Raw genomic sequence first — 20,024 nt, 5'->3', positions numbered from 1 at the left:
TAAAATGCAATCAATAAATTTTTGTAAAATTCTAGAGCTGTAGATAGAGCTCGGCAACAGGTTGTTGTATTAATTACAAAGAACAAAGAGTTCAAAGTGAAAAACGTAAAATGAAATAAAAAAGGAACACAGTTTGCTGCCTGCTGCTTGAAGGGCTGTCGCAACTAGTGAAACACAAAAAGTTGAAGTTATGCGAAAGAGTTTTTTGCTTATCTTTTCTTATTTTTTTTGCCATCTCTGTCATATTTGGACAGCTGTCTGGAAGGCACTTGAAAAACTTAATTTCATGCACTGCAAAAAATGAATTAAAACTTGGGGAGTGTTTTCTCTCGTCTTTTATTTGTTGGATTGGATAATTTTGTTACTTATATATTTACATTTCTTTATAAGCATCGTATTTTACAAAAGTATACATTATTTCGTATTTCCCAATTATTTTTTGAATATAGGCGTAAGGCAATATATAATCAAACGACAGATCTTATTATGTATTTCAACAGCGCTCTATTTATATAGTCTCGGAGACTGTTCGATTCTCGGAATTAATATTAGTGTAGATTGATCATCTCATAGATGTTAAGAGACTCATCAAGCATTGCCCCTTTACAGCTCTATATTATAGATCATGTGCACTCGATGTACATATGTATATGCATTCCTTTCTATAAAACAGTATACCCTCTTCAAACCGTATTTAATGAGCAACAAATGCCATTTATACCACATCGATCCATCAAGCTCATCTACTACCCAAGCAACATCTGTTCATACGTCACAGATCCATAAAGCATAAATTATGGGTATTACTAAAAAAGTTCATGAATATTTATCTCAATTAACTTTATGGACATAAGACATATGCATAAAATAATGCTAAATAGCCAATTTCGATTTAATAAAATGCGTATTTAGATTATAGCCACTAACGACGGCAAATGATAGAGTAAACTAAATGTGAATAGCGATTGCGATATGTGCAGCACAAGACAGAGTTATGCCGAAGCATATGTATGCACATATCTCTTGCAGGCAGTGTTCCAGTTGCGAATGCGGTTCGGCAGCTGCATTGATAACATCTTAATAGTCAGGGTCAGGGACAAGGTCAAGCTGTGGGTTCAAGGCGCAGATTCACAGATATGTGCATGTTGCCACAATTTGTATGCAACATGTTGCCACTGTTGCTGTTGGTGTTGTTGCTGTTGCTGTTGCTGCCGATCAACCACAAAGCAATTTGTTGGCAACACAAGCAAAAGCCGCAGTCGCAGTCACACTTAATTAATTTGCGTGTTAAGTCAGTCGAGCATTAAACTGATAGCCGTACGGGGCAGACTGAAGGACTGACACTGGCAGGCACTGTGACAGTGGGCTCGCACAGTGGTTATAGTGCTTACAGTGGGTGCCATGCCAGTCAGCTGGCTGCGCCTGCGCGCCGTACAACTTTGTCATTGCCATTTGTGCCTCGTCAGCTGCAGCTGCAACTCTCTCTCTCTCTCTCTCTCTCTGCCCACTCTCTTCCCTCTCCCTCCCTTTCTCTCTGTCTCTACCAGTTCATTTCTGCATCTTTTTGTTGTTGGCGTTGCTTACAACAAAATCGCATTAAATTACACGTTTGCCGCACGATTTCATTTTGCATATATTGTCGTCTATACATATGCAAGTCTGTACCGCATGTTTCCCTGTATGCATATAATTGCGGTCATAAATCAGAAAGCGTATTTGCAATCACAATATTTACACTTGTCCCTCAAATGTGCAATTGCCAATTTGCCAGTGCCAATGCTGACTGCGCGGGCGGACAAGTTGCAGCAAATTGCCGTCCAGGTGAGCGGCAAAGAGAATTCAAATGTACAGTTAAAGCAAGGCGAAGGCATGTCTGGGGTAAAGGTGCGAGAAATTCTTTCGAAATTCTACAACTGCCGACTCCACTATGAAAAGAGAGCATTGATGGCCGCGGCATGCGGCTGGAGCTGGGAAAGGAAGCTGGCTTTGCATATGTGACTTGCTGGTTTCCCTATAGAATGATTCCTAAAGCCATCTTTGGAAACGAATATGTCATGGAGTGCCGCTCTTTTGGCCATCTGTGCCATGAATGGCAGCCAGAGATGTTGACTATTTAGGCAGAAATTATTTGTAGTCATTGCATATGCATGTTCTATGCTGCTGTATGTCACGAGTCTGTGGAGAGCTTTCCTAAGTCCCATAGTCCTCATCATTTTCCTGCTCAATAGGCTGTTGGTTATTCTTCCAGAATTGTCGCCTGCTTAAATGACTTCCGAAATATGCATTCAGTTAATTTTATAACAGCATGCATGTTTATTGACCAATGACATGCTCGAATGCTGCATAAAGCAGCGAAAGTTTCATGAACTGCAGCTAATTGGCCTTCTAATGTAATTGTATAAGGAACGTGTTGTTATTTTTTCAAGCGTATTTAGCCAGTTTGGCAGGCAAGCAAATGTGTGCGTGTGTGTGTGTGTGTGTGTGTGAGTTGCCAAGTTTGTGCTGCAGGCCAGACGTTACAGTGGAATTGCGTGCCTCAGCCTGCACATAAATAAATACATATATGTATAAATATTATGTATATTATATCTACATACTCCCTTCAGCCAGCAAATGTTCTGCGTTCTTTTTTTCTTCCTCTTCTTTTCCTTTAACGAGCTTGTTGAAAGTTGCTGCAACTGGCCGCAACTTGTCTGCTGGCTGCCGCATGCTGCGAGCTCATCTGTCAACTTGCCTCAAAGATCATAACTGCCTCTCAGCCCGGCTGGACGGCATCCGGAGCTGCATCAATTAAAGCGACATAAAAGTTCTAGGGAAACTATAATTTTCATGCAACTTAATCACAGCGGCATTTTGTGAAAGCCCATAAATCCAAGCGAAGCAACCAAAGCAACGATTCATACTCTGACTTGGACATGGACTACGACTATGACTTGGTGTTGCTGTTGTTGCTGTCGTTGTTGTTGTTGTTGTTGTGCTTATGCGTTTAGCTGCATTTATAGAAATTGCCTGTACCCCAAAAAGTGGACACGGATAGCAGCCAAAGCCCAAGTAGGAGGCGGACTAGCTCTGGCAGGGTGGGAGGGGGTAGGTGGCTGGGCGGTAATCGCCGTTTAAATTTGTTCTTCGTGATGCAATCATTTTGATGAGCATCCGATGCAGCAGCATCCACAACTGCAACTGGTCCTAGCTCGCTGTCTCACCCTCTCTCTCTCTCTCTCTCTCTCTCCTTCTCTCTCTCCTTCTTTCAGTGTTCTTCTGTTGCCTGCAACGCTTCGTACGTTAGGCGCCATAATGGGCTAAGCTTAGCACACAATCACACACACTTACACAAACTTACACCCACACACATTTGGCCAAATGCTCGCACTGAGGTCAGCTACGCTTTTGGCCATTGTTCTGTGCGCTTTTTGGGTTGGTCTCTCTGTGCCAACTGCTGCGCCGCCAGCTAACAAAGTGCTTTTTGTATTGCCCAATGCCACTGCGAATAGGGTATATGCAGCTATAGCTATAACATGAGCGAGTTCAGTTATGTAGAGAACTAGAAAGGAAAGACAGAAGACAACTAGGAAAAGAAGAGAAATATGTTTAAAGGTGCGCCTAATTTTACCATGAAAGCTAGCAAATTATTTTGTTTTCAGGCTAATATATATATATACATATATAATTATTATTTTGCATTATATTAACAAATGAAAATGGGAAATAAAAATTATTAAAAATATTAAATACCTTATAGAATATATTATACTAGCTTTACCAATTCAAAAGTTCTCGAGAGAGTATCACACAGCTTCATTTGGCCCCAGAAATTTTCTAAATTTTGGCTGCTTATATTTTTGGTGGTCTCCCTTGCTGCGTGTTGTTGTAGCTGATGCCATTGTTGTTGTTGTTGTTTTTTGTTTTTATTGATCCAAATTTGAGGTTGCAAATTCGTTAGGCCAGCGTTTCCTTATCGCCCAGCATTCCATGGGCAGCCAAATGGTAAGCATAGGCTTAAGCGTAAGCCTAATGATTGCGCCGGCCAGCCTCTCTTTGGCCAGTTTGTTGTTTCAAGCTGGAGTCGGGCCTGCAGCGTGGCCAATTGCTATAATTTGGCCACGCTGCGACTGTAAGTTCGGGACAAATGTTGGTGCTTAGATTTAAATAAACAAGCTGGCAGCCAAGTTGGCCAGGCCGCCGACTAATGAGCACAAAGATTTGCGGCAATCATGTGGAATGGCCGTTAGAATTCCAATCAGTTAACGCCTAATTGAGGCGTTGCCCAGCCCCAGCCACGCCCAAGCAGCATGCAACGCATGTGCATACATACACACACACACATAGAGATATTAAAGACACGATTAACCGGCGAATAAAAAGTGGATGTACTTTGTATTATTTTATGCTTTTTATGCTGTTTCGCTTTTTGTTTTCGTGTCAATATATCAAAATGCGGAACCCGTTCATTAGACCGACCGCCAGCTGACGTGCCAACATGGCCCAACAACAAAAACAATGTTGCAGACACAATATAATAATGATGAATTGCGGTATTATCGCACGGTAATACCCTGGCCTAGGCCCCACTAAGAAAAACACAAACCAAACCAAAAAAACAAAAACTGGAGCAGCCGCACGAACATGTAAAAGTGCATGACAGAGACCCAGAGGCTCAGGCCCAGACCCAAGCCCAAGCCCAAGCCCAAGCACAAGCAAGACTGAAGAGCCAAGACCCAAGAGCAAATACTAAATTGGCAGACGGGAGACACGAAGGTCTTGCCACAACAGTCTCGAGACATGCGGCACGTACTCAAAATGCATCGACAGCACATGGAGCGGGGCACACGGCAATTGGAACTAGACCGAAACTAGAATTTTATGCTCTGACTTCGCAGGCGCTGATGATTTATTTAAATTGCGAAAGCCAGCCCCAAGAATATGGGCGACACGTAGTGCTGGCCAATTTCCGCGACAGCTTAATTGAATTAGGCCCTGGGAAATATTCGTGCGCCCAGACAACAAGGCGTATACGCAATGCGCCATCGAGAAACTCATTTGCAGTTGCAACTCTTGTGGCGGCACACCCAAAAAGCAAACTAAAATGAAATGAAAATGAAAATGAAAAGGAAATAAATATAAGGCGTTGCACTTTAACATTTGTTGCCACAGTTTGCCACAGACTCTGGGCAATTAAAGCTGGAGCTGTTTTTGTTTGTCGCCCAAGAGCAAGGCGAAGCCCCTCTCTGGCTGGGGGCAACAACCGAGAGCGGCGGCTCGCCAATGTGCATCCGAGCGCACTGCAATCGCATTTGACATTTAGACAAACAGCAAAGGCAGCTGGCAAAGCTGGCAGAGCTGGCAAGCTGGCAAAGCTAACTAACTGGCAAGCTGGCTAACTGGCAGAGAGCAAAAGCAATTTAAAAGCTGCAGGGATTTGGCCATAACTGTATTAAGGCCGCTGAGATTGAGGCCTGACTCGCTGCCGCACCTTTGGCGGCCTGTCAAACTGGCCGCTCAGCCTCGACTAGAGATGGTCGATATAGTTTAGTGCGAGGACAACACAAAACTAGGCGTAATCGCACGAATCACGAAATGAGATCGTACACGAAAAGGTTTTCAATAAGAAATAGTTTCTTGAGAGATTATTTGTGGGGAGACTGACATGACTAGGTTTAATAAAAGCAATGTCAAGTAACTAATAAAATAAAAAAAATAAAAATAAATATAAAATACAAAAATATAAAAATATAAATATACATAAAATTAACAAAAAAAAAAAAAAAAAAAAAAAAAAAAAAAAAAAAATTAATGAACATACAAGTTATATAACTATATAAAAATAAATAAATTAAATATATATATTTTATTTTTACAAATTTCATATTAATATTTTATAGAGTATGTATGTATATACATATGTCATAATGTCAAGTAAAATAAAATATACTAATTTTCATAAAAAAAAATAGTTTAAAAATAAATAATAAAAAATAAATAAATAAATAAAATATTATTACATATTATATTTAAATAAAATATATTTTTTATAAAAATATATTTATCTTTAAAACTAAAATATTAAAAAAATATAAATAAATAATAAATAATTAATTCAACCTACTTTTTCATAAGCTTATAGCCCAATCCCATGTCAAAGTTCCCTTAAAGCTGCGTGTTACATCAAGTGTCCATCATTTTCGTTACATCAAGAGTCCATCATTTTCGGGTTTTCTATGTATTATCACATAACTTGCTCAGACTTTTGCTTTCCATGCTGTTTCACAACATACTCCAAATAAAGTTCGAATCACGAACATGTTTTCTTAAGCGTGTCACGCAGCCAGCGCTCAAATCGAAAAGAAAACCAGCAACAGTTGCTGCTGCTGCTGCTGTTGCTGCTGTTATTGCTGTTGTTGCTGCTGTTGCTTCAAGCCGGCAAACAGTTTTGACAATTTGGCTGCAACTTCTGACTATTTGTATAATTGGCATTTCTAATTTATCAAATCTTCAAAATGTGCCGACGTCAACGCAAGCGCATTGGGAATCGCCCCAATAGAACAGGCCATTATGTTAGCTCGCAGTCGGTAGCAGACGTTAAATTCACGATCAGCAGCGAGCTCTTGTATTTTGTGGGCAGTTGAGCGTGAGTAATCAGAAAGCCAAGCGCGTTGCATAAATATATATATATATCTATGTATATATATAGATATATAATGAAACTGGTTTGGGCGGTCAGAATAGACATAGATACATGGATACACAGCCGCAGCGAGAGACAGAGTCAGAGCCAGAGTTACACAGATACAATTGCAGCTCCAATGAAACCAGTGTTGCCATAATGCTTGTCATAAATTCTCCAAATTACCCAACACGTCGCGCAATGTCGCGCAGTTCATATACACATATATATACATATATGTATGTATGTCTTTCTGGGTCTTGGAGTATCTGCGCTGATTGCGAGTTGTGTGACAGCGTGCGCTAAATTGAGTTTATGTACTTCACTTGCTTAAAGGATTAATTGTGCTCGGACTTGGGCGCCTGATTGAATGCGCAGTCGCAGCGCAGCTTTGTGTCAGTTCATCAAAGCCGCTGCGTTGTCTGATACCCTGCAATGTGACTGACAGCTGCAGCATGTTGTGAAAGTTAACTCGAGTTCAAGTCAATTGAAGCTCGACATCAATTAATGCCAGATTGAGTAAAAATTCATTGCTTGCTCAGTTTACAGCGTCAATTGAAGTTGGGCCGCAGAAATGTGGAATATTATGAATTCTGAGGAACGAATGAGGCATGTTTTACGCACAGCAGACCATAATTAGTTTTTATGGTTTTTGAAAAGCATGTTGCGCTCTTCGCTACACGCTACTAACTTGGCCAAGAGCAGGGCTTTAACAAATTGCTGGAGTTTATGGGCTAACATTTTTCGAAACATTTGCGGTGCGGCCACTTCAAGGCACTCACTGCGTCGTCGACAGTCCCAAATGTCGGAGACCTTTTCGCTTTGTAGGCAGTAGCTCAAGTTCCTAGCCAAGGCCCACGCGCCTAGCCAAATCGGCTGAACTGCTGAAGGCCTGCCTAGCGGAACGCTTTACCGTTGCTGTGGGCTTGTTGCTGCCTTCTTTATATTGTAATAGTTGTTGTTGTTGCTGGCCTTTTGCATGTGGGCAACAAACACACACGCACACAGTATCAAGCATTCGGCACTCGCAAAGCGTGATCGTATTCGCTTCAGCGCTGGCTACCATGTATCCATCCATATTCATGCGCATTACGCACATTTGCGTAACAGTTTCAAGTGCACGAAACTCTGTGTGTAGTTGAGAGTTGAGAGTCTCAAGTGCGAGGCGAGCACATCCGAAGTCATCAGTCGTCAACAAACTTTTTATACTCTGTAAAATAAGTTGGATCTTTGGGAAGTGGACTAAGCTCTATATATAGAAAGAGAGAGAGAGAGAGAGAGAGAGCGAGAGAGAGAGAGAGAAAGAGAGAGGGAAAGAGTGAGTGTAAAGAGAGAATGGGAGAGAGACAAAGAGAATATAATATATAGAAAGAGTAAAGTATGGATAGATAGAGAGGGAGAGAGAAAATGTAATATATAGAAAGTGAGATATCTAGAGAAAGAGTTAGAATAAAATGCATAAGGACAGTGAGCATCTAGAAGGAATAAATTGACTGAAGGCGAGATAGCAATAAAGAGATATTATAGATAGGTTGGGAGAGAACGAACAATCGATTAAATGTATTGAGATAAGGAAAAGAAAAAATCATATATGAGTATATCACGTATATCACGTAATTAAAATTGGATGACATATTAAGAACGTATATTAAGTTTTCGACGATTCATTTCACAGGGTAAGTCTAGTCCGGCATTTACCACACGCACAGTTAACTTGTTTTTTCTTCTTCTTGTCTCGAAAAACTCATGTTGTTGCTGGTTCTCATGTTGTTAATACACATTTATATTATGGCTGTTGTTGTTGTTGTTGTTGTTGTCAGCATTACGCAGCAATTCCAAGTTTTTCAAGTGCTTACAAAACTTTGAAACTCAGAAATTGTGTGTTTCATTTCGGAACGCAGCAGCTCGCACAGCGCGAAGCCGCGCGGGTAATGAGAGAGCGAAGAGTAAGTAATCCATTGGCTCGAACCGGTTCTCATTGTGCTAAAGCCATTTTATCCAATTTAAAATTAACTGTGTTTTGATTAATACACTATTATTGAGCGCTGCATGTGTCTATAAATTAGTTGCACGTATTTGTGTGAGTGTGTATGTGTGCGTTAAATTTCTAATGAATATGTTAAATGATGGCCGCATGCAACAGCGAGCCATCGACGGCAGCTGCTGCTCGAGCGATTGCAATTGCAATAGCAAGGCTTTAAGCTAAAATTCGAGTTATTTATGAGCAGTTTGCAGAGCTAATTGGCCTAATTACGGTGGCGGCCTAAACGCCGCAACAACAGCCCATCAATTGCAACCAGCGACTGCAATTCACACTTCCGCAATTGCAGCGGCTTCAACTGCCACAGAGTTTATTTTATTTTTTATTTTTATTTTTATTTTTTTAGTGTTTTTTTTTTTTTGCCTTGTACCTTCAGCGATTGGCCTTAACGGCAAACAACAAAGGCTGAGACACCAGCAGGCAGCCAGCGACAGAATCGCGGCTCAGCATCGCAGCAGCCGCTAGCCTGCTGTATGTCTGCCAACGTCGTGACTAATTACATGCGACATAAAAGCCAAAAGGAAAGGAGTCGGCTCAAGCGACAGGCTCTCCCATACGTAATTGTTGCTACAATAAAACGAAGAGAGAAGAAAAGCAAAGACGGCGCTGCAATCGCCAAAGTCTACAAAGTCTGGCCTGTAATTGGCAGACAGCCTAGCCGAACTCTTGGCCATATACATAGACGTTTGCTATATAAGAGCCGCTTGACAATTCAATAAAATTGCGACAGTTGAGCTGAGCTGCAGCTCAGGTTGTCAGTTGCCAGTTGCAAGTTGCAAGTTGTTTGGGACCATCCTAATTATGCCGTTGTGTTTATGTGATGGAGCATTGTCAAACTTAAGAGCGAGACAAGTCTATGACTAGCTAATGAAACCGCACGTTTTATGGGCGAAAGCTGTCAGCGGTTGCTGTTGCACTTACAGCTGCAGTTGCTGCTGCATTTACAGTTAACCCCAAAAAAGTTGACAACTAATTGAATTCCACTTGGCCAACAAATTTGCATGACCCCGCCCACCAGGCTCATTACGTCTGCACTTGGTAGCCATCGACAGATCTTGGTGCAGAGTTTAAGATAATTTATGTATTTTTAGCCGCTGCCGCTGCTGCTGCTGCTGCTGCTGCTGCTGCTGGCATTTTGTTAGTTGGCTTTCTGGTTCTCCTCACGAACGCCCACCATCTGGCTGGCACACGAAAATAGCGCAAAGTAGTGCATCAATAAACAATAACAATGCCCGTTTGCTACAAAACAGGAAAAAATGCCCAGATATACAACGAGAGAGAGACAGAGAGAGGAGGAGATCTGGCCGGGCCGGGCCGTGCCACATGTGCGGATGCTGCGGATGTTGCAACTGCCGCTGGCTGTCGACAACAACAGTTGCCAGAGTCCAGGAGCAGCACTCCATAGCTGTTCCATGTAACCGAACGCTGCTTGTCAATAAAATAAAACGAAATAGAAAGAAAACGATAAAGAAAATGAAGGAAAAACTAAACTCGAGCAAGGCGCAACATGTGCAACGGTTGCAAGTTGCAGTGGCCCGCAGCAAAGTGAAAGAAATCGCCGCCAATAGCGGAAATATTAGCCTTCTGCTTGACTGGCGAGCTGCGGCCAACAGCAATGGAAACGAAGGTCCATAAAATATCCCAATTGCATACGAGGAGGGTGAAGAAGAAGAACAGACGAATGCAATTAGCAGCAGCAGCAGCAACTGAACTAGAAACCATGCAGACAATGTGTTTATTATTGCATTTGTGGCAAAGGCGCGCGAGATGCGGCTCACAGATTGCACGCTATTTGCGAATATTAAAAGCCATTTTATTAATTGACCAAAACTAATATTATGACTGGGCATGTGGAGTGCTTAAATTATTTCATTATCTGCGAATGGAAACTGAGTCAGCGATGGCTGAAATAGCATTTAAGTGCGTTCAGCTGCAGCAGCAGCAGCAGCAGGTGAGCAAAAGTGGATTATGAACGCATTAATTAATTGGATTAGAATTAAAGAAAATTGTTAGAGTGGTGCGTTCAGTGGTGCGTAATTAATTAGCTGATTCGAAGAGGAAAGAAAGAACGTTTTATTAAATATTTTTATTGGAAAAATATAAGAAAATATATAAATAAAAATATAAATATATCAGCATTAAATGTTCAGCCTTATTAATGATCATTAAAAATGTAATAGAGCTAAAAACTGAAAATATTTAAATATTTATACTTTTTATACAAAATGTAAAATTTTTTTTAATTTCTGGTAATCGTAGACCCTCTCAACTGTACCTAATTCGTTATTAAAATGGTACCTTTGGCAGTAAACCTTTTTCACAATTCCCTCAAATTTCAATTTAAATTCTTAAAAAGGCATATGCAAAATATAAATAATTTATAACTAATCCGCTTAGTTTCTGAAGTATGCTAGCCCAACTGATGGACTAGGGTAGCATTTCACTCACTGCAGCTGCCACAATCACACAGGTTGAGAGTTCTAGTCAGCCTCTGGCACATAGGAAATTCCACAAAAATCGGCTCAATTGTATGCTACCCCATTTATCGTTTAACCGTTAACCGGCTGCTCATCATGGTCATGATGTCCTAATCCAATTGTCGCTGAGAGGCGAAGTCCGTAACTGGTGACCGGCACACCATGTTAGAAGTCAACATACCAAATGCCTTGACAGAACAACAACGAGGAGGACAACAACAATTCGATTGTGTTAAATCAAATGAAGCGTAATTTTTACTCAATTTATGAGGCAAACTGCAGCAGCTGACGGAGGGGGGAAGAAGAGAGTGTGAGAGGAGGGGCAGTAGCAGGAGCAGGCCGAGTGCCAGTTACACCGTTACTAACCTCAATCCCCATGGAACGCTTAGGCTGTCAATCGTGCCGCCGCCGCCGCCTCTGTCGCCCACGTCCCGTCGCCCCATCTTCCTCCACTTGAGCACTGACAGACAGAGCCATTGGGGGTTGGTTGCTTTGACTTTGACGTGGATTTTGATGTGACTTTGGCTCTGGCCTCGGGTAAATCATATTTCTATTAATGACTTGCATATTTATGAGCTGCACACCCACACGCACTCGCACACACGCACACATAGAACTGAGTGCAAACAGGCTGATTTTAATAATAAATAAACAAACACAAATACAAATAGGCATTTAATGCGTAGCATTTGTTTGACGAGCTGATGCTGCGCCCATGGCGATATTCTTGGCCAGAGTCCTAAATTTCTTTGACTTTGACTTCAGTTGTACGCTGCGGGCCAACACAAACATTTAACTGGAATTCGAGCGAGCGATTTCGAATTAAATGCCTACTAAAAGGCATAATAAACGTAGAACAAGGTACAAGCGTGCCATAGGCAAAGGGGGCGGGGTCAACTAGAAAAGCTGCCTTTGATGTGGCTGTGGGATTTGGTAATATCAACATGTGGCAACGATGTCTAACGACGCGTAGAAACTCTTTAAATAAACAACAAAGCCGGAAAGGAAGTTGCCAAACAACAGCAGCAACAACAACAGCAGCATCTATGAGAAGTATGAGCATTTGCATATGCCTTCTATTTCTTTACCAATGTTTTTTTTTTTTGGCACACAACCGTTTTAGCAGCGAGTGTAACGACCCAGAGCAAAACCGGCCATAAAATGGCTAAAAAAGCGCCAAAAGAAAGAAATGAGAAATTGACAACGGACTAAGAGATACTTCGTAATGTTGTAAGCAGTTGATGCAAAAGAATTGGCAGATTGAGAAAGATATAAAGAGAGATTGAGAAAAAGAGAGACATATACATATATAAAGAATGTGACTGAGAGGCATACAAATGTATATGCATATGGAGATGTTCTTTCGCATATGTAAAATTTCTCTTTCAGTCTCTGACACTGTCTTACTCTCTCTCTCTCTCTCTCTCTCTCTCTCTCTCTCCTTTTCTCTCTGTCTCTCACTTCTCCTATATGTCTGACCTTTTATATATTTTCATAGATTGATCTATATTGATATCAAAGTGAGATACATATGTACACGTGCAACTGATACACCCCTTTCGATTCAGCTCCCAGAGTATAGCAAATAGTGCTCACTTCCAGTACTCATTTTTCTTACATTTTTTTGTATACACATATTTGATGGCAGCTACTTTTGTGTGGCCTATTCGCAGAGTATTTCCCACATCAGGCCCCAGCGACACAACAATGAGCATATCAAAGTCATGCAAGCCTGCTAATAGCGCGCCCATAATGAAGTGCTAAAGCAATATGATGAGACGAGGCGAGGCTTGCTAATGAAAATGCCAACTGGCATGTCAAGATAGCAGCTACACTTTGGCCGAGGCTAATAGAGCCAACTCATTAAACGCATTGCTTCTGCTCGCCAGATACCATCTCTGAATCGCTGATAATGCTTTGCAATTAAATAGAGACAACAGTAGCAACAAATGCGATAGTAGTACTCAAGGTAAATGAACTTTTAACAATTTATAATTGACATCGGAAATGCCAGAGAAACTATAGAGGTAACTGAGAATTGAAATCGGAAATGCCCAGATTAGTTAAAAGCTCTAAATGCTTTGCGGGAAAAACTGCTTAGAGATGCTAGATAGGGGCTTGGCAAATATATGACTAGATTGCTAACTGTATATATTTTTCAGATTTAGGAGCTCTTAAACAGTTGCTTTTTATACACAATAAGTTAATTTAATCTGTATGGGAAAGAGTTTCTGGAATGAATGAATGAATGGAATCTTTTGAATATTCTAATTCAAGACTTCCGAATGAAACTTCCAACTAGGTATATCTGACTAGTTATTTGGCTTTACTTGTGGCATGTAAGTACATATGTTGTACTGCATTAGCTTTTGTGTAATCCCCATTTTCGGACACAATCCACTTGACAACACTTGAGAATGCAGTGGCGTAACAACCAAACAACGGAACAACCAACAAATTACAAAACACCCACCGGCAACGTTGCGAACAGCTGAGCTGGCAACCCTCCGGGCAAGGGCTAACGAATGGAATTAGGAAATCTTGGCGAATCCAACAAATCATGTTAAAACCGACCCAGAGCGACTCAGAGGAAAGGACCCACGTTCGGGCGTAACTGTTTATATCGCTCTCTGGTTTTGGCTGTTTTGAAAACTGTGCGGTTAATGGGTGGATCGGCAGGAAGATGTCTATGTGGGTCTATGTGGGCGTCGACATTATCAGGGGTTGCAAACGCCTGACAGTCTGGCTTGGTTAACAATCAAAGAATTGCCCAGACAGACGGCAGCGGGCATCAAGTTTATATAATTATTTTTATGCCACAACTGTGTGGAGTGTGCCAAGGTGGGTGGGTGTGCAGCTCTGTGTGTGTGAGTGTATAGCTGTAGCAGCTCTCTGGAGATTTGAGACAAAAACCGAGCCGGCCTCTTTTCAGCCATTTGAGCTGCTAACTATATGCATAATGCAATGAATAAATTTAATTATGAGTGTCACAAGTCGGCTCTGACATACCTAAGATGTTGCTGGCAACATGTTGCTAGCACTCGCATGCATGTTGCCGGCTGCATTTTAATTAAAAATCCAGCGAGCAAAGGCTCTAGCGGATATGGTGATGCGGCCATTGAAGTGTTGTTGAAAGTGTCCCCATCTCTAATGGGCTCCCTTTCCCCACTTTTTGCTTATGTTTGTCGTCGCTGTGCATATTTGTGTGTTGTTGTTACAGCTAGCTGGTGGGCGGGCTGAGGTGTGGGTCGGGGTATGGGGGAGCTGTTGTTGCCGTCTGCAGGGTTGATTTGGCAAACGACGCAATTTGTTGCTAGCGACAGCTACAATAACACATGGTATGCCAGCTCCACAGGGCAGTCGACGGGTAGTATGAGCTATTTGCACATTAAATACCGTTACCCGTTGCCCGCTGCCCACACACACACACAGCAGAGCGGAGCTTTCCCTTTCGCTGGCTGTGTTTCCTATTCCCTGGGGGCTCGTAAGTGTTGCCAAGCTGATTGTTTTTACGAGTGCATTGCATACTTTGCGGCGCCCAAAGGGTGGTCTCCCGCCCAGCGTACAGTCCGAGCAAAAGAAAACTTGCGCGCTAATTGCCGACCAAAGCTTCAGAGGTGAGCTTCAGCAACACCAACAGCTACAGCAGCAGCAGCAGCAGCAGCATATGAAATCATTAAATTTTACGATCGCTGCCGCGTCTGGCCGTAGCCACCCCCTGGGCAGTGGGCTTTTCGGTGGTGCTGTCCACCACCCAAGGTGGCACAGTTGTGCGCTCAGCTGCTCGCGGCACGTGTTCAAATTACCGTGAAGACGCTTAGGGGTGAATTCTACAAAAACCAAATTCGAATTGAGTGAGTGAATTAAAAGTGGAAAACCCAGGCAATAAAGAGAGCAGCAGCAGCCACAGAGAGAGAGAGAGAGAGAGAGAGAGCACACGTGCTGCTCTCTGCAGCGCTTGCCTCTCTCTGCCTCTGCCTCTGCCTCTTCCTCTCTCACTCTCTCACCTCTCTGTCTTGCTCGAAATATTTGTTGCAAAATATGAGCATACGTTCGAGCGTTCACTTCCTTCCTTCCTGCCTAGCGCTGTTTGTGTAGATTGCTTTGTGTCTTTCGGGGTTCGCACTGCTTTCTGTGTGTGTGTTTGCATTTGTGTATGTGCGAGAGACAGTGTGAGTGAGTGGCCGTAAAAGGTTGCGCTCCTTGTACGTGAGCGTGAGAGTGAGTGAGTAAGTTCACGGGGATCGTGCCTGGAAAACTTGTGCGACTGGCTGAGCACAGTGGTGCACAAGCTATTTGTACGTGTTGAAAAGTATGCATGTCTGTATAAATATGAATCTGATTCCCTCTATGAAGCATGTAATGCAATTGTAAGTGTATTTTAAAAATAATTTAATAAAATATATTCAAAATAATTATTTCGCTATATTTTTCTGAATTTTGTTTACATATAAAAATATGTATAATCAGCAAACTTTAGTTATTCTCTTTCCATTCAATATAACCTCCAATCGCTTCATCAATATGTTTAGTAATACCTCTTCTTCTTCTTATATTCTATGAAATTCATTTGATTTTCTCTAATCTTGACCCACTGTTTTACTTTCGAGCAACGTTCAAGTGCTTAAAAGGTGAACACTCACCGCCAGGCAGCCGCCCCTGCTGGCCGTGTCTTTGGCTACATAATTTCAACAATATGCGTGCATTGAGTAGAACACCTTCCGTGCCCTTCCATGCACCGCAGATCCAACCACCCACCACCCAGGCAGCCCCCCTCTTTGAAACGCACACGAAAACAAAATCAGACATAAAAACATTAAATTACAAACCCTTATTTTACACACTAAAAAAGGAAAAGGAAAAAGAATAAAAGCTGGCGAGCTGGCGAAGGAAAGTCGAGACACAAAACTGAAACTGAAAATGAAACTGAAACAGCGAAATGTGGCCAGGACCAAGGACGTGGCAGAACAAAGGGGCGAGGCGAGGCGAGGCGAGTCGAGTCGTGTTGAGTCGAGTCGAATCGCGTCGAGTCTCAGTTCTATGCTTCACAAGGGATGCAAACGCAAATGCCAGATATTAACCCCGCTCTATGCATGTGAGAGTGTGTCCCTGTGTGTATGAGAGTGTGCGTCTGTGTGTGCGAGTGTTTGTTGTTGCGTTCTGCCTTTGTACGATGTGTTTTCGCCGTGCCTGTCAATTTTTCGTGCCAAAACAAACGCAACGAACATTTTCGCCGATTAGAAAGAAACAATTCGTGAGTGCAACGTGAAGCGCTGCGCGTTCGGCCGGCGAAACGCTGATAATAAGACAATAAATAAATACGAACTATTAATTATTTAATGCCATAGGCAATACTAAATAATTGTGTTAAAATACCCGAAAGGAAATTCCCAAGAAATCCGAAAACACAACAACAAATATTACAAGCTAAAAATTCCCGGTTCAAGCTCAAGAGTCGCGTCTTCGTCTTTGTGTTGTTATTGTTTTGATGGTGCTTCCTCTTCGCGCAGTAGTTCTTTGTGTCTGTATATATATATATATATACGTGTGCGTGCGTAACTGTGTGACTCAGCGCAAATGGCAATGCGCATCTTTGTTTACCTAGAGCTGAGCTAACGCCGAGCGCTGAATGCGGCGCCAAAAAATCGCAGCCTTTTGCAGCTGACAATGAGCGATTCCATTGATAATTTGCATGCCGATAACAGCAGCAGCAACAACAACAATAGCAACAGCAATATCGCTGCTGCCGCCGCCAACAACGATGGCGACTCCGATGTGGAGGTCATCGAGGGCATGGAGCTGCTCGAGGGCAACTATCAAGTGCTGCGGCAGTGGGTGCCGCCAGCGCCCAACTATTGGGATGCGCCACCCAAGGCGATCATCAAATCGGCTGAAGTGAGGTAAATAAATAAAAGCTAACAACGAACTTTCGAATGCCCCACAAGGCAACAGCAACACAACTCAACAACAACAACAACAGCAACAACAGCCACAAGTGCAACTGCAACATTCGAAAAAACAAACTGGCCAGCGCCTTGGCAGCTTGAGTGTTGTAATTGCAGTGCAGTGAGCGCTGTTAATGCCGCTCGTATACCCTGTAAATTGAGTTGAATGTGTGTCTATTAGATATTAACATGCTGTGCCAAAAACTTTGTTTACTAAATATACAAAATTTATATGCATTTATAAACAAATTGTAATAAGCAGCACAATTGATAGGCAAGAAACAGAGAGGGAGATATATAGATGTATGCATGGGCGGGAGAGAGAAAAATGAAGAACGAATACGTTTCACAGATGAAAACCATATCAGTTTTTAAGAATGTAAAGCGAGAGGGTAAAAGCTTTATTAAATTTGTATTCTTACCCTTGGGCAAAATGATAATAAATTAATTTATTTTATTGAGTAAAACTATAAAATATAAATGTAATGAAATCTCTTGACAGAGAGAGTAAATGACAGAGAGAGAGAGAGAGAGAGAGAGAGAGAGAGAGAGAGAGAGAGAGAGAGAGAGAGAGAGAGAGAGAGAGAGAGAGAGAGAGAAAAAGAGAGCTATAACACATTGCATCTAATGGTCACTCAACATTCAATATCTATGGCTAACATAGATCATATAACAGGGCATCTGCTGGTCGATCAGCCTGCCGGTGAAATGTTAATTTAACTGCACACTCAATATGTTTTAATTAAGTGCCACAATTTGACAGCACATTCCACTCTTGGCTGCACAAATTGCACAGCAATTAAATCGAAATCAACTCGCGTCGAATCCAAATACGAACTCGATTTCAAACCCGATCGCCCTGATCGTCGGCCAATGGGCGGCTATCGCTCTAACGGTGCCGCTCAATGAAAGTGCAGTTATTTGTAACGCACTTTTATGGCCACAAAATGCAATTGGCAACTGGTCACAGCAATTGCCTGCTCAATGGATATGGCCTCGAGGCAGCAGAAAGACTCAAACATAAATGCCACAGCTTTACAGCTCGCAATTCATTCAATAAAAATTTGATTATTATGAGCGTCATCTAATGCATGCAAAATAAAAATCAGCAAATATGCAGCGGGATGCAAATAAAATACTATGTGTACATGTGTATAAATCGCCATTTGTTATGGAATAACAAGATGCAAAGATACTTGTTACGATCCAAGTCGCAGCGTGAAATGCTCTGATTGATTAAGTTTTTCGTATGGAAAGGTCAATTGCCAGAGAGAGAGTGGCTTGAAGTAGAGAGAGAGAGAGAAGGAGAGAGGAAGAGCATACAGTATTAAAAAGAAGAGAAAGGAGAGAGTAGTAGGTTAGGGTATATACAGATATAAGACAGTATAAACCTAAGACAATAGGAAGCAGTATAAAGAGGCAAAAGTTGCTTACAATTGCTTACAGCTAACTAGTCTTACAACACTGTCTAAATAAGTGAAGTCTCTCTGACAGCTTGCAACACTATTTGCTTGATACTCCGGCTGCCTTTTGCAGCACTGCCTAAAGTAAATCAAAACTTTATGACAGCTGGCAAAAGTTTTTGTTTGCTCTCCTTCAAAGAGCGGCAAACGCAATTGTAAAGTGCATATGCCCCAAGTAGTGGCAAATAAGCATATTTGTCTGAGTGTCCGTCTCGGCCGTCTGTCTTCACTCAAGAAGCGCCAACAGTTGCCGTCTGAGTATTGCTGCCAACTGCTGCTGCTGCTGCTGCTGCTGCTGCTGCTGCTGCTGGCTGCTGCCTGTCAACAGACACCAAGTGGTATGCAACATGTGCAGCATCCAGCTATAGATTTGCTCAGATAGACACAGAGAGAGAGAGAGAGAGAGAGAGTGAGAGAGGGGGCACCGAGGGGATTCGGTTTAACAGCTCGTCCACAAGTGTCTTCGTCTGCGCCGTTGACAACTGCAACATGAGTTTGCGGAATTGAATTGAGTTGCCTTAACGTTGGCAACGCTGTCCCCCCCTGCGCCTGCTCCGCCGCCCAGCCTCTTGCATGGACTGGTAAATAATAAATGCATTACTTGAGTGCATGCGAAATGGAAATCAAAATGCAAACACTGCCAGATTTTTTTCTCCTGCTGCTGCTGCTTCTGCTGCTGCTGCTGTGGCATCAAGTGCAACAGCGCAGATGTCGAATGTAGATGAGGCAGTGCCCCTGCTCTCATCCTCTCCTTCTCCCACTCTGTTTACTCGCTCACAGCTTTTTGTTTTTGTCTGACGGCCCGTTAAGTGCAGCCCAAAGTTTCGCATTGCATGCGCATTGTGCGAATGTTGCTGCTGCTGCTGTGGAAAGTATCTGTTGCACGTTCTCAATATGCATTTCAGAATTACAATATGTTGATTGCATTTGCCTGGGGCACGTACATGAGCCACATGCTCCAGGCACACGGGCACACAGAGCCACAGATCCCCAAGCTCATAATAATGAGCATATTGAAATTGGCAACAAAAGCCAGCCAACGGCCGGAAATGCGGCAGCGTTGCATGCTTCCTCTGCTTGCGGTTAGTTGGCTTTGCCCAGGACTAAATTACTTTATTTGTGCCTTTAACTCCGATTGCCAGTCGGCCGGCCCCGGGTAATTGATATGGCTTTGTTTCTGTCAACTGCAGTTTCTATTGTTGCAGCCACACAATGGCAAAGCCAGAAAGCTTAAAGTTTAGTTTTTTTTTTTTATGGCAACACTCGGCTCAAAGTCCTTAAAACTATATATATAAATGAGCTCTGCCAATATCATAAATATCTCTGTAATATATAACGATATATATGTATATAAAACATTCATGCATTGTCTATAAATCAAGTCTTATTTGTGCCCTTCTTTCATTTCAGGTAAGTTTCATTTGTTTGCCACCACGA

General features: G+C 42.2%; 1 protein-coding gene across 2 annotated transcripts in view; it reads left to right on the top strand.

The window, feature by feature from the left end:
* The window catches only part of pk (prickle), a 73,150-nt gene that overhangs the window by 10,926 nt on the left and 42,200 nt on the right, over nt 1–20,024 (top strand). The window contains exon 1 of one of the 2 annotated variants that reach the window (XM_089261283.1): nt 16,176–17,079. The exons of the other annotated variant lie outside the window; for it this stretch is intronic. Coding sequence (XP_089117409.1) covers nt 16,847–17,079 — 233 coding nt within the window. The 5' untranslated portion in view covers nt 16,176–16,846. Of the gene's footprint in view, nt 1–16,175; nt 17,080–20,024 lie in introns of those variants that run through there. 2 annotated transcript variants of the gene reach the window in all.

The sequence above is a fragment of the Drosophila navojoa genome, chromosome 5 (genome assembly GCF_054131105.1).
Source record: "Drosophila navojoa isolate 15081-1374.11 chromosome 5, UAZ_NAV_1.0, whole genome shotgun sequence".
Classification (NCBI taxonomy): Eukaryota; Metazoa; Arthropoda; class Insecta; order Diptera; family Drosophilidae; genus Drosophila; species Drosophila navojoa.
This window is presented reverse-complemented; position numbering and strand designations above follow the sequence as displayed.